Consider the following 24,279-nt stretch of genomic DNA (forward strand, 5'->3'; position numbering starts at 1 on the left):
TCTGGCTACTGTGGAGTGCTGCTCAGGACCCTTTAACATGAGTCTTTGGGCCTTTGTTTTCATTTCTCCCAGGGATGGGATAGAATTTCTGGATTACATGGTAAATTTGTGTTTATCTTTTTAAGAAACTGCCTAATTGTTTCCAAAAGCAACTGCAGCAGCTTTTATTTCGCTTATGAGGTTCCTGATGCTTCCCATTCTACCTAACATTCGTCATTATCTGTCTTTTTGATTATAGCCATTCTAATGGGTGCAAAGTGGTGTCTTATTGTGGTTGTATTTCCCTAATGACTAATGATGTTGAGCACATTTTATTGCTTATTAGCCATTCATATATCTTCTTCAGTGAGATGTCTGCTTAAATCTTTGCCCAGTTTTTAATTGGATTGTTTGTCTTCTAATCATTTTCTTAATGCTTTCTTTTGATAAGCAACGTTTTTAATTTTGATGAAGTGTAATTTATCAACTTTTCCTTCAGTGGTTAGTGCTTTGTCCTAAGAAATCTTTGCTTACCCAGAGTTGCAGTCACCCACGTTTTTCCCAGAAGCCTTTACATTTAGATTGTGATCCTCATTGAGTTAATTTTGGATGTGGTAAAAAGATGGAGACAAGTTTCATTTCTCTTCATGAAGAGATTCAGTTGTTCCAGTACCATTTATTGGGAAAAAATTTGTCTTTCAACCATTGAACTGCTGTGAATCTCTTCTTGATAATCAATTCATGGTTCTAGTTTTGTTGTAGATTCTGTTCTGTTCTGAGGGTGTATTTGCTTGTCTCTGCACCAGTTCTAGCCATTTTCAACAATTAACTTACCTGATAATATGACTTGAGCCAGACTAGAAGAGCCCTCCAACCTGCCCCTGGGCAGCCAGCCACATGCTTTTCTCTGACTTCCCTCAAGTTGGCTGGGTCTCCTTCTCAGGGAGGGGCTGTCCCAGCTGGGCCCTCTCCTTCCCCTGATATCCTGTCCCCACCTCTGCTCTCTTATTCTTTATTCCACATTCTGAAACACTCCCTCTTTTGCTTACTTGATTTTCTATGTTTCCCTCTGTTGTACTTTGGGTCTCTAGTCTCATAATTGAGCTCTCTGGCTAGGTCACAGCAGCAACATTTACTGAGGAGCAGCCTAGTGCCTGGGACTTTAGATATACTCAGCTACTGTGTGCCACTGCACAAGTGAGCACTGCCCCAGGCAAGGTGACAGTCCACCCAGAAGTCAGCTCTTTGTCACTATAATAAAATGCCTAAAATGGTCGACTTATAAAGAGGAAAGGTTTATTTTGACTCATAGATTTGGAGGTTTCCATCTGTGACTGGCCCTGTCACTTTGGGCCTGTGGCAAGGCAGTGCATCATGATAGGTGCATGTAACAGCGTAAAACCAATCACCTCATAAGCCTCGAAGCAAAAAGAGAGAAAATGGACCAGAATCCCATAGTCCTCTTCAAGGGCATTCCTCCAGTGACCTACACGCCTCCCACTAGGCTCTGCCTCTGTAAGGTTCCTCAACTTTCATAGTACTGGCCTTTATGGGAGACATAGGGAGGACAGTCAAGATCTAAACTAGAGGGTTCTGCTCATCTCATATGCAAAAAGCATTCATTCAGTCAACAATAGCCCCCAGAATCTACTGTCCCAGCAGCTCAAAAGTCCACTTCCAAAGGCCCTTCATATTAGAGGCAAACTCAGCTGTGAGGCCCTGTAAGAGATAAGTTCTGTGTTTCCAAGATATGAAGATAGGGTAGGCACAGGACAAACATTTCTGTTCTAAAAGGAAGAAGTAGGAAAACAGGAGGGACCAACCCAAAGCAAGACCAAAACCCAGCAGAGCAAACAGCCAGCCCTGAGCCGCATGTCCAGCATCTGGAACAAGTGGTAGCATGATATGAGCCCCAAAGGACTTGGGCAGCTGCGCCGCTGTGGCCTTTCGGCTATGGCCAGCCCATGTTCCTTCTCTCTCTCTACCTCTCCCCCTTCCCTTCTTTCTCTCTCTCCCTCTCTCTGGTTGACCTTGCATGCCTTCTGCAGCTTCCCTGGGCTGCTGCATTCCACATTCCTGCATCTCTTCCTGGGTCTCATAGCAGGTTGACCTTCCCTCTCACAGCCCTGTTGCAGCTGCCTACAGGGACTCGGACCCTGCAGCACCCCACCTGGTCTCCCAGGCTTTCCTTTGAGATCTCAGAAGTTACCCTATTCCTATAACTCTTGCATTTTTGCATGCTTGTAAAGTCAGTATCACATGGATGATACCAAATTCATCACCAGCAGTAGACTTACCTGGGCTCGCCTGAATCAAGGCTGCAGCAGCCTCTGAGTGAGTTGCAGCTGAACATGAGAAGCAATTCCCTAGGCAGTTCTGGGTGCACAGGGCACCATGAGTCTCTCTTCTGAAAGTTCTGTCCTGGAAAGTCTTTGAAATGAATTTGCATTTTTGCATCTCTGAGCCTGTGATGACAGTGTCCTTGTCAATTTCTGGAATACCCTTGAGGCATCCTTCCTATCTCCTGATGCAAAGCATTTGGCTTCTAAGGTGCTAGCAATGGTATCCTCCTTGAGCGTACCTTTACACATACTCCTCTTCTGGCCAAGCTGCGATTTTCCAAATCTTGCTCTGCTCCTTCTTGCTTATGGTTTTTGCTATAAATTTGGATAAATCATCTCTTAACCTGAACGCTATGCTGCTTTGAAATGTCCTCCTCCAGATAAACTACTCCATCCTCAGCCTCCCACAAAGTGTAGAGCATAGACAGAATGCAGCCAGATCTGTTGCCGCTGTGTAACAAAGATGACCTAGAGATAGGGAGGGAAGGGCCTGCTGTGGGGAAGAGGCAAAGCTGGATTGATATGCTAGTCCTGAGTGTCATGCCTCCCTTGTTCACTGTAACAGGCTACAGGATGCAGAGCCTGTTGCTGCTCTAGAGCATCAGGTGGGCCTTGTTGAAACACAGATGCAGAGAGACTAGAAGGAGCAGGCAGTGTTCCCTGATGGGGGACTCATGGGTCAGAGGAGCTCACTCCTGCTCTACTTTACAGAATCTAGACCACCTGAACTCCAACCCTGGCTTTGCCCTACTCTACCTATGTACTCTGCCTGTCACCTCTCCTCTGTGAGCTTGCGCATGGAGGCCATCACGGGGCCTGCTCTGCCTGCCTCACTCAGCAACTGGAAATTATGAAACAGCCTTATTTATGTTATTAGCCAGGGTTCTCCATCCTCTCCTCCAGCCCACCCTGTGAGGTCCTGAACTACTGACCCACATGAACCCCTGGTTGCCACAGCTGCCTCTAGGCCAGTAGGAGAGTCTTGTTGCTGCTTTCCCCTGGAGGTGACTGCGTCACACCTCAGATTCTGCCTGGACACCCCTCCCCTTCTCTAGGCTTGCTGTGTGCACTGGGATATGCTCCTTATCCCTGGGCTCCTGCTCTGCCCAGGGCAAACTAAGGGGTCCTTAGCCCAGGACTATGGCCTCCGTGAGTTCCCTTTCTTTGCCCTACCCAACAGGTCCTTGGCCTTGTCCTCCTTCCAGAACCTTCTCTCCGGGCGGCTCCAACTGCTGAATCAATACCATGGCCTCTTTCTTAATCTGCTATCTGAAGAACTGGTTACATCTCAAGTCCAAGGCCACTGCATGCATTAGCGGGTTTAATAGACTGCCATGTCTTGAGAAGGAGGAAAGAAGATTTAAAACTCTTGTCTTGCCGAAAGCAGACAGATTGACTCCAAAACGACTAAGTCAATAAAAGATGAGCTCTGAAAAGGTTTCCCTCTTCTCAAAGGGAGCTCGCCTTCCAGGGAATTAGTTTCTGTAAGCCCACTGTCAGAAATTAATAATACATCCAGCATGCAGAGCGGATCGAGAGCTCCCAGCCTCGCACAAATGCGGCTCCAGCTCAGCGGATGTGACGCAACTCACTGCCCTCACCGTTTCTGCCCAGTGGCTCCATCAGAGCTTTTGCCCTAACCAGCGGGCTGCAGGACGCCAGTCTGCCCCAGCCTGCTCTTTGCAAGCCGCCTGCTGGGCATGTCTATAGAAGGAAGCTTCTGGAAATGGATTAAAAAGCTGTGTTCTCTGCTTGCATTTGGTGAACTTTGTGCTGTGATATAGGTGTGTACAGTTCTGTCCTTAGGGCATTTCTGACTCTGGAGCACAAGTGCTAGGCTTGTGTCTGTCCAAGCGGGGTCTGGATACTGCCCATGTGACCAGTGTACCTAGCACCTATAGGACTTGAAGGGAATGGGCTTCAGGGCAGTGCTCCGTAAGGATACCGAGGACCTTCACTGGCTCTACACCACTCCCCTCAAAGGCACCACTATTTCTATAACTCTTGAATTCCGCATGCTTGCAAAGTCAGTTTCACATCCAGCCCCTCACGTGCAGGAATGGATGGCAGGCTCTTTGTGGACTCTGTGCCGTGACAGTCTATTAAACCCACTAAACTGCATGCAGTGGCCTTGGACTTGAGCCCACACCCTCTCTGAACCTGCATTCATGAGGAGACCCCTGAGAAGGTAGTGCAGCTCATCCTTGGCAACTCTGGCACCTCCATGGCACAGACATGGCCTGACCATGCTGATGAGGTGTGCAAGCATCAAGGATGGGCTGCTGTGTCCATAAGCTGTTAGAGCCCACAGTGCCCCTTATTTTCCAGGGGATGGTCTCTACCCTCTGAGCTGCAGCCAGTGGCTTCTTCACTGGCATGAAATTATCCTCACACCTGCTCCTGGCTCTGGGTCATGGCCTCAGCCCAACTATGACTCACCTCTGACCCTTGCCCTCCCTCCTTGTCCACTCCTGTCAGCAACTGCCCTGAAGATTCTTCCAGTTCACAGTCCCCAAACAGAAGCTAATGGGTTCAGCTTGCCCTCTTGAACCAAGACTCATCCCCAATTTCTGGCCAGCCTTGGGACAGACAGCCACTCATAGCCCAGCCAAGCAGGGTTGGAAAGGAGGCACATGTGCTGTAGAACTCATAGGCATGGCTGCTGCCCACGTGACCTCATGCAGAGCATGCCCATCATGGCGGCCTCCACAGCTTGTGTCCTCCTGCCATCCAGGACTTGCTGCCACCCTAGATTTGCCCTCGCTGCTTCTGCTCAGAAGGGAACCTTGTTTGCCTGGTGCTCTTGAATTCCATTCTCTGCCATCCCACAACTTGTGTGTTAGAGATCTCAAGCAGGGCCACAGGTCGCTACAGACCACCAGACCCCGAACAAGTTTCCAAGGAGAGCTGTCCCTGCCTGTCAACCTTCTGACTGCTAATGGACACCACTCCCAGCCCTGGTCCCCAGGCTGTGTGTGTGTGTGTGTGTGTGTGTGTGTGTGTGTGTGTTGGAATTGGGGTTTGGTAATGGAGGCACTGTCCCGGCCTCAAGGGACTTGCGTAGCAAAGGAAGCAGGCCTGTGGCCAGGAGAGGCATGTGTGTCCACCAGAGAGGTACAGACCCAGCTCAGGGGTGCAGAGGGACAAGGAAGGCCAGCCAGGAGGGAAGGCTTTCAGGAGTGACATTAGAGCTAGGTCTTCAAGTTTGCCATTGAATGTGTCCCCTGGTAGTAGGCAAAAGTCCAGGCCATGCTGTGGCAGCAAGAGTGAGGATCACATGCCCTGAGGTGCACGTCAGGTGCACCTGCTGCCAGCAGCACAGTACTGGGGAGGGCCTTCCCTTGCAGAGGCCCTTCAGTATTCAAGGGCTGGGTTTTTGCTCTGAGTGGGAGGAAGGGGACCCATGGAGTCCGAGGAAGAGCAGGTACACTCTGGCAAAGGACAGCAGCAGTGGCAGGGCAGTGGAGGATGGCAGCTGAGCTCAGAACCCAGTGCTTAGGGGGTTGTGATGTGGATTTATAGGAGTCTGGGCAACTTGGTTTTTGTTTGTGAGTGGCTAGGGAGCTGGTGACTCAGTCCCAGGCAGGAATGGTGGCACTGGGTTTGAGGTAAGGTGGGTAACAGATGCTCCTGCTAGAAGTGGGGGACTCAGGCGCACCTGGAGTTACAGGACGCAACAGCCTGTCAAGGTTGTGGGCACCTGGAGTCGGGGTCACTTGGAGGGGCTGATGTGCCCAAACAAAGCCCTTGTAGGGCCCAGGTCCAAGAGCTGGTGCGGGGTGGGGTGAGGCTGAGGCCCTGCGGGGCTGTGCTCGCATCAGGTGGAGGCCCTGAGGTGAAGGGTTGCAGTTCTAGACCCAGAATCCAGTCCCAGACAGCTGCAGGCAGCTGGCTGCCAACTTCCAGCCCTCCATGTCCTGTTTATAACATGGAGAGAGCGCAGGATTCTCCTTGATTGGTTGCAAAACTCGAGAGGGTAACACACATGATGCCCTTTCCCCACCACCGGACAAGCCTCTGCCAGGCGCATGTTGCCTAGCAGTTATTTGTAGCCTGCCCTGGGGAGGGTGCTGTGGGGGAGGAAGGGCTGGCAGGCAGGTCAACAGGTAAAGCTGTACTGTGAGATCTGGTGGCACTGAGGTCTGTGCAGGCAGCACCACCCAGGGCAACCGGAGTCCTGCTGCTGGCTAGACCAGGGACCTTTCTGAACCAAGGCCTAAGTGACTGGTGGAGGCCACCACTCAGACCCTAGGTGGCATCTGGGTGGCACCAGCTGTGTCCCTGTTGCCTAGCTCCTAACAAGTGTTTGTGAGGCCCCTCACCTGGGACTGCTGAGGTGGCCTGCAGGCTGGCTGGCACATCATAAGAGTCACTGTGACCAGCCTGCCCTGAAGACCTAGCCCATCTGTGCCTGGGCTAGTTGACACTGAGCATGCCCTGTCTTGTGAAGCCTGTCTCCATGTCCATCAGGTGGTGCGGTGTCTGTCCCGTGCATGGTCAGCATAGGCTCCACAGACACCAGGGGCTACTGGCTACTCCCACAGGGCTCAATCTGGTCGCCTGCTGCTGAAGGCACTGTGGGGGCTGTGCAGCCTGGCGCCCGTGGGGCCATCCTGGGAGCTGGGGGAGGGAGTCTTCCTGCGAATATGATATCAGCGCCCGCTTGTCACCCCAGGACTCTCCCACCCCATAATCTGGTGGGCTGTAATTGCTGGTGTCTTTTCAGATCATTTTTGTGCAGGGTGACAAGCTGCTTGCTGGAGTGAGCAGTTAATCACACAGAGATGCCCTGTTTGAAAGCCGCACGGAGCTTACCCAGGGGGTGTCTGCCAGCAGCCAGGCGGTGGGCACACGAGCTGCTCATCTGCATGTAATTCCAGGGCGAGTGTCTCCTCTTTGGTGAAAAACGTGCAATTTCCGGCCCAGCAGGGGGACGCAGGCTTGTGATGGAGACTGAGTCTCAGGACCTCTGGTGCCAGCAGAGTTGAAATGACCCCAGCCCATTGCCTGTCGCTGTAGCCAGCACTTGGGGACATGGTGGCTCTGTCTTAGAACAACCACCCTACCTAGCTCTGTTCAGGGTGGATGCATTGAATTCCAGAGGGCACAAGCACGTGCATCTCATGCCTGCCACCTACTCAGGCTTATCCCCTGGAGTTTGGACTTGGGGTGGGAAGACAGCCTCTGACACTTTGTGTCACATCAGGGCAGAGGCTCTGCCTTGCTGCATGTGGGATCCCAGAGGGTTGCATCCACGGCAGGCCCAACAGGCTTCAGCCAGCCCACTGGGGGGCATCTCCCTGCCAATCCCCAGACAGCCACCAGAAAAGGCCTAGGACCTCAGCGTCACAGTCGCACAGTGCCTGCCTTCCACAGCTGCTAATAAAATTGCATAAATATTTGATGCCTAATTATTAAATATTTAAAAATGTAAAACTGGAATAGTTTAGAAGTTAGCAAGACATGAATAATTCAGCCCCTGAAAGCGCGCAGCTCGGCTTTGGTTCTGAGTCGGGCCAACACCTCCTGGTGCCTGCTGGGGTCCCGAAGCCTTTGCGTTGGGGATCCCCAGGCCTCTGACCCTGCTTTAACCTAGAAGCCGCACCTCGGATGGGCCCTTGTCTCCACAGTACATGGGGACAAACCTCAACCTCTCTCATCGAAAGTGAGGCTAGAGCTTGATGTGGAGGCCTCCACCTCAGCTGTCGGCCTGGGCCCTGCACCCCTGAGGCAGGTCCTGCCCACCTGGGTAAATGTGGGGTGCTTCCCTACTTCATCCTCATTCACGACTTTGTAAAGACCAAGCCTCATCTCTGACCATCCCATTGGACCTAGGAGAAAGAGCTCAACTGGCCTGCCCTACAGCCACCACAGGCCACAGCCAGTCTGTGGCTGGTGCTCATCAGGGAGCCCTCAAGGAGAGAGCCATAGAAAGTAGACACCTGGGAGAACAGCCAAGTGGGGAGCACAGGCTACCCTCCTCTCTGGCCACACTGCTCTTTGATGAGGCCAGGCAAGTGCCAAGTTCAGAACCAGCTGCCTTGATCAGCCTGGGCTCAGGTGGCTTTTTTGATGGTGAAGTATTAGTCCTGTTCGTGGCTTCTTCAAAGCCTAAAAGTCCCAGCATTGGTTAAGTGGATTTTATTCACTTTGCAGAAAGCAAAGTGGCTCTGTCCCAAATCCCCTGAGGAACATTTCTAAAGCTGCTTTCAGTCTCTATGAGGGAGCTGCTCAGGTGTCTGGGGTGGCCAACCTGCAGGCTCTGGAGGGGCCACAGCCTCCTATGGCACCTGCCCATGGGCAGGGAAGAGAGTGGGATCATGGAGGGCATGGGGATCCCTTGGGATGGGGAGGATGGTCCCTCCTTAGGGCAGAAAGGGTTTGGCATGGCCCTGAGCCATTCGTGGTATCTGGGCATCCTCACCTGTCTTCTCACAGGGAAACCCATTTTAGCCTGTGGTCCATGCATCCCCTCAGAGAGCTTCTTCAGCCACAGCAAAGATGGGCATGAGTTTCTCCTGCCAGTCTTGTTTGTTGTTGTTATTTTTTTATGTGGTGATGAGGATTGAACCCAGGGCATGCACGCTAGGCAAGTGCTTTACCACCGAGCTAGTCCCCAGCCCTCCTGCCAGTCTTGATGTGAGGTCTTTCCAGTCCATGGAAGCCCACTTTCCTGGCCACTTTTCCCCAGCATGGTCCCATCCATGTTTAGGCTGTCTGTTGTTGAGTATACGTGGGGTAAGAAATCACATGCTGCCACAGACCCACAGGATGGTAGTGTCCGCTGCTCTCCCCAAACCTGTGCCCACCGCACCAGCCCAATTCCCAGCAAGCCAGTTTGTACCCATCCTGGCTTTTTGGCGGAAGTGAAGCTTTCTCCAGCATGAGCACACATGTATGCACACACGTGTATGCTCACACACACATGCCCAAGCCCACACCATGCATTCCCTGCACTCCCTCTCTATAGGTTGTGTGTCAGCTGCAGAGGAATCAGTGCTGAGTCTTTGTGATACTGTGACCTCGTGAGTGTGTGCACATGTGGCCTGAGGCTGTCCTGGTCATCTTTCCTACCTGATATTTGAGGGGTGGGTGTCCTAGAATGTATAGTTTTCTTTCATTTGCTTGATTTCCCACATTGACAAGTAGTTCCTTCTGGAACTTTCTGGAGGAGCTCTCGGATTCCTTTCAGTACTTGGAGACATGGCAGGCCATCCATCAACTCTGCTCTGGATTCTTCTCCTTGGCTGTACCCTCTTGGGGCCCTGAGGGTCAGAACTTATCCAACTCAGGTGAGGATTGTGAGGGTTCTTGCCACCTGTGGGTACCTACCCCACACTTTCTGCCCTCCACATAGGTGCCAGCACTGTCCCCTACTGAGTGTTTCCTAGGTCTCCCCCCCTTCTCCTACTCCCTCCTCATTTTCATTTTCTTTCTTTTTTATTCAGTTGATTTTATTTTTTTTAAATACATGACAGTGGAATGCATTACAATTCTTATTACACAGATAGAGCACAGTTTTTCATATCTTTGTGTATAAAGTATGTTCATGCCAATTCATGCCTTTATACATGTACTTTTTTTGCATTACAATTCTTATTACACATATATACCACAATTTTTCATATCTCTGTATATAAAGTAAATTGACACCCAATTCATGTCTTCATACATGTACTTTGGATAATGATGTCCATCACATTCCACCATCCTTGCTAAACCCCTGCCCCCTCCCTTTCCCTCCCTCCCCTCTTCTCTATCTAGAGTTCGTCTATTCCTCCCATGCTTCCCATCCCTACCCCACTATGAGTCAGCCTCCTTATATCAAAGGAAAACATTCAGCATTTGTTTTTTGGGGGATTGGCTAACTTCACTTAGCATTATCTTCTCCAATGTCATCCATTTACCTGCAAATGCCATGATTTTATTCTTTTAATGCTGAGTAAAATTCCATTGTGTATATGTGACACATTTTAGAACTCAGAAAGCTAAGCACAGAAAAAACAAATAACCCAATCAACAAATGGGCCAAGGACCTGAACAGACACTTCTCAGAAGAGGATATACAATCAATCAACAAATATATGAACAAATGCTCATTTGCATTTTCTCCGGAGCTAAGGACAAGCAGGGCCCTCTCAGGTGCCCTGTCCAGCCCAGACTCCCTTGATCCCTGCAGTCCATCATATTCTCTACACACCATGCTGTTAGCGAGAACCAGACACCTGCCCGGCTTCCTGATTCCATGGGAGTTGTGTATGTGTCCTTGTGTGTGTGTGTGTCCTTGTGTATGTGTCCTGAGGTGTCTTTTGCTCTGCCTGACCCAGTCCTCATATTACCAAAAGCTCAGTCCTCATCCCCGTGCCACTCCAATAATGAAGACAAGATTTTGAGGAAAAGGAAAAAGAAGTTTTAATGCTTTGCTATCAAAGGAGAAACACAGGGGACTTCTATCCCAGAGGCTGTGATTCTTCCCATCAGGGAGAACAGTGGCTGTTTAAGAGGTGATTCTAAGGCTGCATTCCACGTGTTCTGTGTCTGGAGTTATACATCACTTGTCAGTTGGGAGATAGTAATTTCTTAGATCTCCTGGTGCCATCCAGAAGTCAGACTTCATTCCTATGGTGGGTGTGTGCTCCAGGACACAAAACTGCCTGGGATGGAGAAGAAAGGAATCCTGTTTCCCCCAAGATTAGGGAGGGGGAGGGAAAGAGGAAGAGAAAGAAACATGTCCATTTAAAACTTAAGTTACAGTGGCAGAGCAGCAAGGGCTATATTCACAGCATCAAGTGGGCCACTGTTACACATGTGCTGGGCATCACTGGGCCTGGAGTTGCCCGCCCCTCAGTTCTGAAACTTACCTGATCATTCCCTCTGTGACGTCTTCCTTCGTACGTCCTGTAATCTGTCCTTATAAAATTCCTGCTACTTGGATATTGGTCTCGCAGAACCCCTGCATTATTTCTTCTTTGCTGTTTTCTGTCTCTGATCTTTTGGGGGGTGCTTTATGGGAGATTCCCTCCTCTTTACCCTGTGATTCTTCTGTCAAGCTGTTTCGCATCTGTGACAGTGTATTCTCATTTCTGTCTCCTTTCAGCAAGGCTGTTATTTGTGATTCTTCATCTGCAAGGTGTGTGTTTTGTTGCTTTAATTTATTTATTTATTATTTTTTATTTTGAGACAGGGTCTCATTGAATTGCTTGAGTCCTCACTAAGTTGCTGAGACTGGCTTTGAACTCAAGATCCTCCTGCCTCAGCCTCCCAAACCATTGGGATTATGGGCATGTGCCACTGTCCCCAGCTGTGTGTGTGTTGTGTGTTGTTTTTAAAACTGTTTTGTTTCTGCTTTTCATATCTGTTTGTTTCTCTTTTGGAGCAGGGGATGTGACATCTGAGTGGGTGTCCCTGGGGCTGGTTGGGCTGCAGACACCTTGGTAGTGACCGAGCAGGTGAGGGTATGGAGCCTGGCTGGTGGCTCAGTGTAGGCCCCTTCCACACATCGTACCTCGTGAGCACCTTGCAGGTCTGTGTGTTAGTCGTCTTTTCATCACTGTGACCAAAATACCTGACAGAAAAAAACTTAGAGGAAAGGTTTATCTTGGTTCCTGGTTTGAGGGGTTTCTGTCTGTAGTTGACTGGCACCATAGCTTTGGGCCTGAGGTGAGGGGAACATCATGGCAGGGGTAGAACATCATGTGGCCAAGGAAGGTTGTGGTTCATGACAACCAGGAAGCAGAGAGAAGGAGAGGGAGGGAGAAGAGCCAGGAACCTATCCTGCCAATGCACCACCACCCCCAAGACCTACTTCCTCTAACTAAGTCCTGTCTCTGCAGTTTCCTCCACTTCCCCATTGTCCATTTAACCATGATGGATTAACCCTTCGATGAGGTCAGCACCCTCACAGTCCAACCATCTCCTAAAAGTCCCACCTCTGGACATTGCTGAATGGGGGACTTTCCAGATCCAAACCATAATAGTTTGGCATCTCAGGAGGAAACTGCTGAAATAGAGACTGGAGGGCGCAGCGGGAGCCCCTGGGGCCTCTGGCACTTCCCTGTGGTGGGAACCTAGAGCTCCTTCTAGAACTGACAGCAGGGCTAGTCCTTGGCGTCCATCGTGGCCCCTTCCTTCAGCCCAGCTGGACGCCCTGAAGCATAAATTCACTCTTCTCTCTGGGTCTCCCTGCAGACCCTCAGGCCTGGTTGGTGTCGGTTCCATCTGCCCCATCCTTGCCATGTCCCCCATCCTTGCCATGTCCCCTATCCTCCCAGGCTTGGCTACATTTTGTGTTAACATTGGAATTGGCTTCTCACCACCCCAAACCGTGAGGTCCCCGCCCTCCCAGGTCTGTCACTCCTCTCCCTTGTCCTCTTGTCGCCCACTTTCATCTTCTGAACTCTGGTTCCCTGGGTGCCTCTGCCCTGGTGCTGGTGCATGGGCTATGCTGCTGCTTCCCTCATGGCCACCAGGGGAGGGGCACAGGAGCAGGGCCCCACCCACCACAGCAGAGGCAGAGGGAGACCCCAAGAGGGCACAGGCTTTGGTTAAACTGTAACTCTCTTAGGTGACAGACAGGGTTTTAGGGAGAAATGGCAATTTTTCTTATTACTTTCTTGGTACTCACTAAGCCCGTCCATGCCCAGGCTCCTTGGGGTGTATTGTGGGTACAGTAAAGACACACACTGATCGCAGTCTTCCCGGAGCTGTGTCCATAAGCACTAAGCTAAGACTTTTTACACTAAGCTAAGAGTTTTTTCCTATGAAAGAAATAAAACAAATACTGTAGGCACACAGTGAGGGACCAAAGCGATTTGAAAGCTGGAAGGTGTAAGAATTCACCAGGGAAAGGGGAGCATTCTCCAGGCATGTGAAAATTTTACCCAGACAACTGGGGTCTTCACGCACACTGGAGGATGCATGTGGATGTGAGGGAGGGTTGTGGACCCGGAGAACCAGGGCCTGGACCAATCGTAAGGGCCAACTGTGAAGAGCCTGCTCAGAGCTCAGTGACCACCACGGGGATGGGCTCTGCCCGTAGAAGCAGCATTGTGTGGGATCTTTGTATTCTGCAGGGTTCTGTCCAGAATCCTCCTGGAGTGCAGACGTGAGTAGGGCCAGCCCCACAGGTGGGTGCATTCCTTGAGGCCCTGGTGGGGGTCGTAGAATACACAGGGCTGCAGTGCTGGAGGCCTCCCTTTACAGAGGGCACCTCAAGAACAGCACCTGGCCCGCTCATAGCAGGGTGGCACTGCAGAGCAATCAACAAGGCTGCAGCCTGGATCCAGGGGCAGCATGCCACTATCACCCAACACTCTACACCCCCAGCTTGTCCATTTGGCTGTGGCCAACTTGGTCTGTCTGTCTGGGACTCCTGGAAGGGAGGGAAGTGGACAGGTGATCCCTGGAGAGTCTCCATAGAACCATTTCCATCTTCAAAAGAATCTTTGCATCTGTGTTGTCTGTGGGATCCTCAGCAGCCCATGGGCTTCATAGGAGCCGGAGGTGCCATGCTGGTAAAGCCCAGGGCCACAGTGGGTGCAGGCAAGTGTGAAGGTGAAGGACGGCACACCTGTCTCCCACTGCTTCTGACTCCTGTCCTTTGCAGCAGATGACATGAGGATGTTGATGGCCATGAGCCCCGTGGCCGTCTTCTGTCTGGACTCACCTCCACTGTGTCTCTGCACCCACCCGCCTCACACTGACCACCTACCCCCCTCGCACTCGCCACCTGCTCCACTAGTATCAGACATTCTCCACATTTCAGGCAGTGAGCTGGGTCCCCAGAGATTGGAGACCGTAAATGCTCCTTTATCCCGACATCTCCACTCTCGGGCAGGAGCGCTCTTCCCTGCTAGCCTTTATCTGACAGAGTGCAAGTTATTTTTGTCCTGTGTCCTTCCCACTAAAGTTTCACAGCTATCTTCTGCAATTCCAGGAGGGGCCAGGTGTTGGGCTAAGATGGAGAGGGGCAGGTCAGAGCCGTTCTGCAGCCTCTCTGGATGCAGCTGGGGACAGCCAGCAGACTCAGGCTGAGCTTGCACAAGGGGACAAGGAGCAGAGGGCAGAACTCAGAGCCAGGCCTGGCATGCCCCAGAGCCCCTGTGGCAGCTCATCCTGGTCTGCACAGCCACTGCCACTGCTACCCTGCTGTCTGACTCTGGACTGTGGATGAACAGTTGCATCCCTTTCTTCAGGCCCTACTTGTCACCTGCCACACTCATTCCTCTGCTGTTCTCACCAGGACATGCTGTGAGCCCCTCAGTTAGGCCTGTCCCTGCAAAGTGCAGTAGGGGGAAGGAGTGGGCAGCCTGCTTGGGAGGCTGGTGGATATCTGGAAGGTGTCTGGTATCTGGGGCCTAAGGTGCTGGGCACGGAAACATGGGGAACAGCGGCCAGGGCAGGGGAAGGATGGCATTCATAGCAGTATCACCTGGTCATAGTGTGGCTACAGCTTAGGATTTGAGGGCAGGAAAGGTTAGCAATGGAGTGGGAGAGTGCCCTGACTCAGGGCCTCAGCAGCTTCTTCATGGAGTGTGAACTTGGGCCTGGGAGCCTGGGAGGAAAGGGGCTCCCCACAATAAGGCTGTCAGTGCCCAGGTTCTTGGTCCCAGGTGTCTCTGTACTTTGGTTCCAGCACAGCAGGTGACTGTGGTGCACACAAATCCAGAGGTGAGGCCTGAGGTCACCAGGTCAGGGCAGTCTGGCTTTTAGCAGACCCTGATCAGGCCCCCTGGGATACACTTCCAGCCCGGCAGGCGTGCATATGTTGTCATTGCACTCCAGGGGTGGGGTCACCATGGACTGGGGTCTCTGGCCTCCTGGCTTCTGGACTTGGGAGGAGCCTGTTCAGCACCTGTGTCCAGGGCCCATGAAGCCCAGCCCAGAGGAAGCCTCACTCCCAGTCTTTCTGAAAGAGCCTTCATGAGAGCCACTGGCAAGAAAGCAGTGACGTTTCCAAGGTGGAGACCCATCTTTTATTTATCTAATCCAGACCATTGTGTGAATTATTCATTTGCGTTTATGTAAGCCATTGAACTACAAGAATAACAGGGAGGTCAAAATACTGACTTTGCAGTGCTCTAAATGGAGCAGTCAGTCACAGGTTTCCCTCCCTGGACCTGCCAGCTGGGGTGGGCCTCACCTCAAAGCTGCACCTCTCCCCACTGGGCCTGGCAGGGTGGGTCAGGTCCCTTGTATATGGAGAATTTGACTTCCCCTATAACTGGCCAAGGTGACAGTCCTGCCTTTTTTGTGGCCACAGACCACAGGTGCCTGGGGTGTGGCCAGTGCCTGGAGTGTGCTCCTCCTCTCCTGGCTCACCTCCTTCCTCCTGGGACACACATTGACCAGCCATAAGTATGGATGGGCCTCATGCAGATCTGAGCCCAGGCTGCTTCCAGGGTTGTGGACTGCACCAAAGGGGGCTATTTTCTTCTCCAAGGTCAGGTGCGTTTATTACTAGGATTAATTTCTCCCATTGGATGTCTGAGATAGATTAAAGGTGGTGTGGTCCCTGACAGGACTGAAATATTGTCCGGGCAGCATGGGCAGGGAGCTTTTCTTCCTGTATAAGCTTCCCTCCTGCTGTCAGCTCCACCCTAGAGAGGTTTGGCTGAGGGACATAGGGAAGAATATTGGGGTCAGAGCTGCCAATTAACCTTTTGATTTCATAGTCTGATCACTCGATTAATCAAGGGCTCTGGGCCTCTTCCTGTTGGAGGGGCTCTTGACTGCAGATACCTGTGTCCGCCAAGGCCTGTGCACCAGATGATGAATGGAGGAGCAGCCAGGGTAGGGCCAGTGGGCAGATGGCCACAGCCCCACAGGTGGACAGGCTGGGTTTTGTCATGCTGCATGCATCTTACCCCAGCTCCTGGTACCAGGGTGCCTCTCTTAGGGAGTGGGTTTCGTAGCAAGCTGTGCGTTCCAGAATGTGAGAGCCAGCAAAGGCAGCAACAGCCTTGTTGAGCCCCCGTATGTGCAGGCCGGTGGTGAAGCTCTTTGAGCCTCAGTTTCTTAATTTGTGAAACTAAGTTCCTACATCATAACCATGTGGCAGTAAAATGAGTTTGTAGGTATGACATTGAGAGGGCAGTGTGTACCATTAGTGCAGATGCCTGCAAGTCCTGCACTGTCAATGCCAGCCCACCTCCAGCATGTGACCTGGCTAGATGCTGAAGAGACAGCTAAGAGCAGATACATACCTGTCACTGAGATGGGGTAGGGCATGGAGATGGCAGAGCCAGGATGGAAGCCCAACCCTCCCTATATTCCCATTTTCCTTGGTCTGTCACTCAAGGTCTTGGCAGTGACTTTTGGGTACACTTGCTTTCTACTTGCCTCTCCTGGGAGGCAGGCTGCTTCGACCCCTCACGTGGCACCTTAAGCCATGGTCTGGGCCTGTAGTGCTGTGGGACATGGACTCATGCTTCTTTTGACTCTGAGCAGGCAGGCAGGTGCTAGGACTTGTACCCTTTCTCTCAGTTCTCCAGGGACGGGCTGCAGGACCCCTGTGCTGAGCATGGTTGATGGAGCCTGTGCTCTTCAGGCTCATCCTGATTCAGGACCTTTCCCTGGGCACTGGCTAGGGTAGGGCTCCTCCTCTGAGAATCCCCTCTGCCTCTGGCTGTGCAGTGCAGCTAATGTTAACTTCCTCTCCCACAGCAGCTGGGGTGCTAGCTGCCCTGTGCCTTAATGCAGCCTGAGGAGGGACCCTCAGTCCTGTCCCAGCAAAGGGAGGCTGGCCTCAGCTGACACCATGGGCAGGGGAAAGGAGGGCTTAGCAGGGTCTCGCTGACTCTGGGACCTGGAGTTTCTCCAGAAATCCAGAGGGGCCACCCCCTTCCAGGGATCCCAGGCCCTGCAGGACTTCCTAGACAGGACCACCAAAAGTGCCAGCTCTGGAGGCAACTCCAGGCATGTTTAAGTGGAGCCAGGCTCAATAATTAACAGGGATAAATCAAGGCTTAATTACTTGGAAGGCACCTTGGGTGAGAGATTCATGGCAATTGTGCATTGTGCTGGTGGCTTCGCACAGCCTGTTTTTCCCCAGGCGGCAGTAAACCACAGCAGGAGGTGGGGGTTCTGCCCAGATGGTCTACACGGAGCCAAATCATGGGTGGGAGCCCTGGGCAGGGCTGGCTGTCCTCCCGTAGCTAAGCCATGGAGCCCAGCTAGACCCCACTGTGGAGGGGGACCCTGGGGTGAAATGATCCAGAACCTCCACGTGGCTGCCCTGCCACGTGCCCCCTGTCTGCTGTGTTAACTCTTGTGGGGCAGGCGTACAGGCCCCCAGGGACTCAGGCTGCAGCCTCACAATGTCAGCATCGCCTGAGGTACATCGTGGATCCAGGCCTTCCATTCAGACCTAGACTCTTGATGCTTCCTCTTCCAGAACATTCTCACCTGGAATCTGCTGGTGAGATGAAGCAAGTGTACCCAAAAGTCACTGCCAATCCTAATGGTGACTTGGGGTGGCTGTAGGAGTTACCCATTGTCATTCTGTCTGGATGTGTGGCACCAGTTTTTGGCTTCAGAGCCATGGTTTCTTTAGAGGGGCTGGAGGTAATGTAGTAACTATCTGAATGCCACTTGGTCAGACTGCGTGTCACCATCTGCCTTTCTCATTCGGATTCTTAGCACACAGATGAGGCTGGCTTACATGGTACTGCCACAGCCATCTCCAGACAACTGAGACCTGGGTGGGGATGAGGCTCATCCTTGCGCCTGGCTGTCCCTGTTCCTGCCTTTCTCTGGGTCACATCTCCAGCCCCTGGTGAGCTCACACCCTCCTTTCCTCTCCCTGTAGAGCTGCGGAAACAGGTGGAGAGCGCTGAGCTGAAGAACCAGCGGCTCAAGGAGGTTTTCCAGACCAAGATCCAGGAGTTCCGCAAGGTCTGCTACACGCTGACGGGCTACCAGATAGATGTCACCACAGAGAGCCAGTACCGACTCACCTCCCAGTATGCGGAACACAAGACGGACTGCCTCATCTTCAAGGTAGGCCTCTGCTCTGCGACAGCGGCCCGTCATCCACCAGCTCGCACTGCCATGGCCACGGGCCTGCCCTCCCTTCTCATTGGGAGGGAAATCAAACCGTTAGCGCTTGATGGACAGCACCTGTAAGCTGCTGCGTCTTGTTTCACCACAGCATGGGTTACAAGGCAGGAGGGGACATGCTGGCCATTTCTGTTCAGCCTTGGGTTTATTGGCCCTAGGCCACTTCCACATGACTCTTCAGCCCCTTCCTTTGGACTTTGCCCCTTCCTTTCTTTGTGTCAACCCTCTGAGTTTCCACCTGGGCTTCACCCTGTGGGTTGGAGGCCCCAAGACGCATGAGTTTACCCAGACACAATAGCATCTCAGAGGATTCATGCGATTGTGGGCAAGCTGGCACCTTTAGAGCTGCCAGACCTCAGTCAGAGGTCAGTGTGGTGTGTGGACCTCAAGAGAAGAAAGGAAAATGTGACCGTGCCTACATGCTGGTCAGGAATCAGGCCAAAGGGACCAACTTCTGCAGCTGGCCAGAGAAGCCAGGGCTGAGGTCCCAAATGGCGGCGTTGGTCCCTATAAGCAGAGGGGTCTGGCATTGGGCCAAGTACTTGTTTGTGTGAGTGCTGTGCACAGTGCTGGCCTGTTACAGGGTGGGACCCCCTCCTGCCATGGGAGCAATGTGACATTGTGGAATTGTATGTGTTTTGTGGCTGGGGCTTCTGGATTTCTGGACTGCCATGAGCCTGAGGATGAGGGGTGCTCAGGGAAGCAGTTCTAATAGCAGAAGGGGGGGTGACCTTAGGGTGGTGACCCCGTGCAACCTCAGGCAGCTGGAAACCTGGCTTGATGAAGGCTGGTCTGTCATTGGCCTGGCAACCCAACCCCTGTTCATGGTGAGGCTGCTGCCTTGCCAGCTGTTTCAGGAAGGTCGACCAGGCACGGCTGCAGGAGGTCGGGCTCCACTGAGGTGTGACTGGGCCGTCGAGCCTCCAGCAGCTGGCCTAGCTCTGCTCTTCTATAGAAGCAGGAACTAACTTTCATTTTTATTCAAAACCTGTCCCCAGTATAGCTTTAGCTTGAGTATTTCGAGCAGAAGTTAATGGAAAACAAACAACACTTCCTGTCTTCCTCTTTAGGCTGGAGCTCTCAATCCTCACCCCGGCTGCCTTCAGCTGCCCCTCTGTGCATTGCTCCCACCCCTGTGGCCAGAACCACATCCCAGCCTGGTGCCCACTGTACCCAGGTTTCACAGTGTGCCTTCTAAATCTGCTAGGCTTCTCAGATCATGTTCATCCATTTTTATACATCTTGAAACTCTCAAACCTTTGAGTAAGTAAATAAATATTCAGACACTCAAAGTCTTTAGATAAATAAGCCATCAGAAACGTACGTCTTTGCTTTTGTATAATCCTGTGTACTTTTGAATAACTCAGGATCACTGATGGGTGTTTAATTTAATGCATTGTAGAAATTTGTGCTCTTTTAAAAAGATTGGGTAAATAAAGATGTGCTTATGAACAGCCACTATTTAACATATCACTTACCAACATTTATAAATTACGAGGAATAGTTTTCATTGAATTCTTGGTATTCTTTGACTGAAGTGATTGTGATCTTATGAAAGCTACTTCCAGGAAGACCTTGGGAAACATTCCCAAGGATCTCATATTTATAGATTGTAGAAAATCCAGAAAAGCACGATCTACTCAGACTCTTGCCTCCAAAGGACAGCCATTAGCATCTTGGTGCTCTCATAGGAGCGAGCATGTGAGTGCTGACCCTTCACTCTGTTACAGCTCTTTCCCTCCAGGCCCACTACACCCTGACCAGCTGGTGGCCTCAGTCTCCATAGGACACACACAAGGGAGGGTGGGAGCACCCTCCAATCCTACCTATTATCCCTGCTATCCCCACTGTCCTGACACACTGCGGTCCCATGTTGGCGGCTGAGCCCTGGTACCTCCTTGTCTTGCCTCTTCCCACCCAGGTCATTTAGGATCTCTGCCTAGGAGTGCCTGTGTAGCCCCAGCTGATGGGGAAGCAAATGACTGCTTACCTTGAGGGTGGGAGCAGACTCCAGCCCCTGCTGGCCACAGGCAGCTCCCTCACCATGGCTGGAGGGCAGAGGAGGCCCCATGGGGTATGCCACTGGCTACCTCCCCCACCCGGTGGCTTGAGACTAGAAGCAACCTCTTCTGGGAGCTCTGGCCCTACCCAGGTTCAGCAGAGCCCAGCACCTCAGTGCCAAGATGGCCCATAGGCAGTGCAGGGCCAGGCCCACAGCTGACCCCATTTGTGGGGCAGAACTATATGGCAACTGTGGGTCTTCCCAGGGCCTGACACCAAAATCATTGCAGAATGTACACAAGTTCCAAGAGATGGTGAGGGCCTGGTGAGGCACTTTGTTGCATGCTGGCATGGTCAGGGCCATGTGTCACCATCTGGCCTGGTGAATGTCGTGTGTTGCTGGCCTGGTGAGGGTCATGTTTTCCTGTACTGGGCTGGGTCCGTGATCATGGTTAAGGAGATGGATGTGGTGACTTTTCTCAGGGAAGTGGGGGCTGTATAGCCCCTTGTGCCTCCACCAAGCCGACTATTCCTGTGTGCTTTTTGATTCATAGGACAGCTGCCTCCCCACTGTGAGGTCTGAGGCATCCATGAGGAGCAGCCAGATGGGCCCCCCTACCTCCTGTCTGCCCTGGCCCACGTGGCCCACCTCACTTGCTGCAGTTGGGGTGAGGCCGCTGGCAGGGAGGCATTTCTTCCCCTCTTTTGGGCTCCTGCTCCGTTTTCCTCCATAGCTTCATCCCCCTGCATTAACCTGCTGCTGTCTGGCCTTAGCCTGCCCTTCTGCCACTCCCCTGCACCCATCCTGTGCCACTTCTCTTCACCTTAGCACACCTGTCCAGTTGTGGAAACTACATTCTGGAAGCATCTTAGATCTCAGAATGTTCTATAATGTGGCCAAGGCTAACCAATGACCTACCTTCTCTGATCCCAGTTGTCTCATCTGCCAAATGGGTATAATTACAAGCTCAGACTTGGATCATTGTGGGAGATGGTGCTTATGAGGTGCTCACTGTAAGCCCAGCCCTGTGAGACCCTGTGAATGTTCATGTCATTGGTGGGATCCCATTAACCTGCTCAGCCCCAGCCCACAGATGCTTCCTACCCCTGTGCAGTCTCTGCTGACACCTGGGTCCTGCCTGCCCCTCCAACCCAGCAGAGCCTCACAGCAGTTCTCCTGGTCTTGCCCCCAGTGGACCTTGCAGGAGGGGCTTGTGGAGGAGGAGGCTGGGTCTGCGCACTGTGGGCTCCTGACCCCTCTTCCTTCCCTGACAGACAACTCAGGGCTTCTGGGAGAGGCCTGAAGCACCATGGTCTCTGTAGACTTCCAGATGGCCTGTGTTTGTCCCTTCAAAGCCTCCCTGGGACCAGGCCTTCTCTGTGGGCTGAGGCCTCTCTGATCCTGCTCAGAGCCTCAGTTCGGCAACCTTTGGCAATCCTCCTACTCAGGTGTGGGGAAGACAGTTTGGGCCGTCAAGTCTTCCAGCAGGAAGTCTAACCAGGGCACAGAGCTGGTTCTGCCGCACCGTGTGTCGTCTTTGGCCATACCACACCCTCTGGAATACTAAGTCCAGTGGTGAGAGGGGCCCTGCTGGTGCCATTAATGGCAGTCTTTGTTTACCAGTCAAGACCCAGATATGGAGAGGTGCTTGTAGGATCTGCTGGACAAAAGGGCAGACAGGCCAGCAAGTGGAAAGATAGGCCCATGACTATAATGCAGCTACTCATGAAGTTAAGGCAAGAGGATTGCAAGTTCAAAGCCAGCCTGGGCAACTTACGTGTCTTAAAAATAAAATGAAAGGAACAAGTGGGATGTATCTCGGAGGTAGAGAGCTCCTGGGTCCAGTTCCCCATACCAAAGATATAGGGTAAATAAGGACCAGACAGAGGGCAGACTGACCTCGGTCCCAAGGCCTCCCCCCTACCCTACCCCCACCAGGTGCTGGCATACACAGAGCAGTGTGGCGGCTCTTAGACCAGGCACAGGAAGTGTCGCACCAAACCATAGGCCCCTGGCCCCTCTCATTTATTTTATTTTCTCAGAAATGATTTTTCCAGCAGGAAGGGTCTGAGACAGAGTTAGAAATAGCTGAGCCCTGTTTCCAGTTGAGCAGGTTCTGCAGATGTGTGCTGGGATAATTGAGGGTTTGCTCCCAGCCCAACCCGGACCCAGGCTTTCGTTGCCGTGTGGGTGGAGGGAGCTGCTGCCCGGGGGCTGCCATTTGGGGGAAAGCAAGAAATCTCAGCTCCAGCTCCTCCCAGCAGGAGCCTGGCGTCCTGCCCACTTCTCTCCCTCCCCAGGGAAATCAGATCCAAAAGTCTGTAGAGTTCCTTGGAAGGCCTTGCCCTGCCCCTGGACTGAAGGGAGGGGCCTGTCAAGCTGTCCTCAGCTGCCCGGACCATGCGCAGAAGCTCCCCTTGTAGCAGGGACCTATTCTGAGCTCCTGGTCTGCTCTTGCTGATCTTACTCCCCATGGTTCACAAGGACCCTCCTCCCAGAAGGAAAGCTTCGTCACAGGAGTCACACAGCAGGTATGATTTGTAACAAAGCCATGAGATGCAGGCCATCCTGTGGGCCCCCTTCCTCCATGCCTGGCACCATCCCACAGCCTAGCATCACCTAGGGCCTACAGGGCCTGCTCAGGGCTAGAGGGCCGAGATGAAAGCAGAGTCTGGGGTTGCACAAATCGGCATTGAGCAGAGCACCGTAGCTGCCTGTGTGTACATAGCCGGTGAGCCCAAGGCTCCAGGTCTGGAAAGCAGGCCTGCAATGACAACTGCGAAGGGGTTGTCAGCCAGTGGGGGAAGATCATGTATGTATAAATGTGAATTCATAAATCCACCCAGTGTGGCTGAGCCTGCTCATAGTGCATCTTGGGCAGGTGGCAACCATCGTGGATACTTTCCTGTTGAGTGGCACACCTTTCTGTTCTTCCTGTGGCTGAAATCTGAGCCCTGGGGGGGGGGTCTCACACAATGAGGGCTCTGGGGCTGGAGACGGCTGGAGTTGGTGTGAGGCCCCACCCTATGCCAGCTGTGGGACCTTGGGCGCGTTACTGGACCAAGCTGAGCCTCCTGTTTCTCCCTGCAGTGTGGAGTGCTGCACCACACTGGAAATGTGTTCTGTGGATTCAGGTCTGACTTGGCTCATAGTGTGACTGGCTGTCCCCTTAGGGGCAGCCCCTGAGGTATACTGTGGTAATCACAGGAGCTGCCAGCATTGAGCTGCCTCCCTGAAGGGTGGTCAGCTACCTGCTCATCTACCCCAGGGCCACGCGTGGGCACAAGCACTTCCTTAGCACCACCAACTTCAGCACAGGTGCGGCACTGCCTTGCTGTTCTGGAGGCCGATGGACCCACGCACGGAGCAGGAGGGCAGGCGAGGAGGTGCCAGTGTCTCCTGCACCTGCTACACAGGCCTGCCAGAGAGCAGCAGGTGTCGAAGCTGAAAGCAAACCTCTGATGTGCAGCGTCCCTGTGCCCAGGACTCTGGAACCCCACAGCACCTATGGGCACTGCTAGGTACTACACCAGGGTCCTGGGTTCACTGGGTGTCTGCTTCCATAGAATAGCTCACAGAAGGGTTGTTTAGAGCATTCAGAGATAGTCTCTTTACTGTTCCCTCAAGCATACCGCTTAGAGGAAGGGACTGGGTTTACTGAAGCTGGTGTGCGGGCAGCCTGAGGCTCAGACTCCCAGACCCCATGGCCTCAGAACAGTGGCCAGATTCCCCCAGTGGGAAAACCAAGGCCTGCCTCATGACCCTGATTGCCCATCTTGTCCAGTGTGTGCCCTGAGCCCAAGACCACCACAGTCAGCTCACCCACGTCCTTCCCTACCCCAGGGTCTGTAGGCATCCTCCACAAAGGGCCTTGGAGCCCCGTTCCTGGAACTCATC

The 24,279-nt window shown here is 52.6% G+C and overlaps 1 protein-coding gene across 2 annotated transcripts in view; it reads left to right on the plus strand.

The window, feature by feature from the left end:
- Mad1l1 (mitotic arrest deficient 1 like 1) overlaps positions 1-24,279 on the plus strand; it is a 356,486-nt gene that overhangs the window by 274,854 nt on the left and 57,353 nt on the right. For both annotated transcript variants that reach the window (XM_076840079.1, XM_076840080.1), the window contains exon 17: positions 18,130-18,320. In XM_076840079.1, coding sequence (XP_076696194.1) covers positions 18,130-18,320 — 191 coding nt within the window. The remainder of the gene's footprint in view (positions 1-18,129; positions 18,321-24,279) is intronic.

This window comes from Callospermophilus lateralis, chromosome 19 (genome assembly GCF_048772815.1).
Source record: "Callospermophilus lateralis isolate mCalLat2 chromosome 19, mCalLat2.hap1, whole genome shotgun sequence".
NCBI lineage: Eukaryota > Metazoa > Chordata > Mammalia > Rodentia > Sciuridae > Callospermophilus > Callospermophilus lateralis.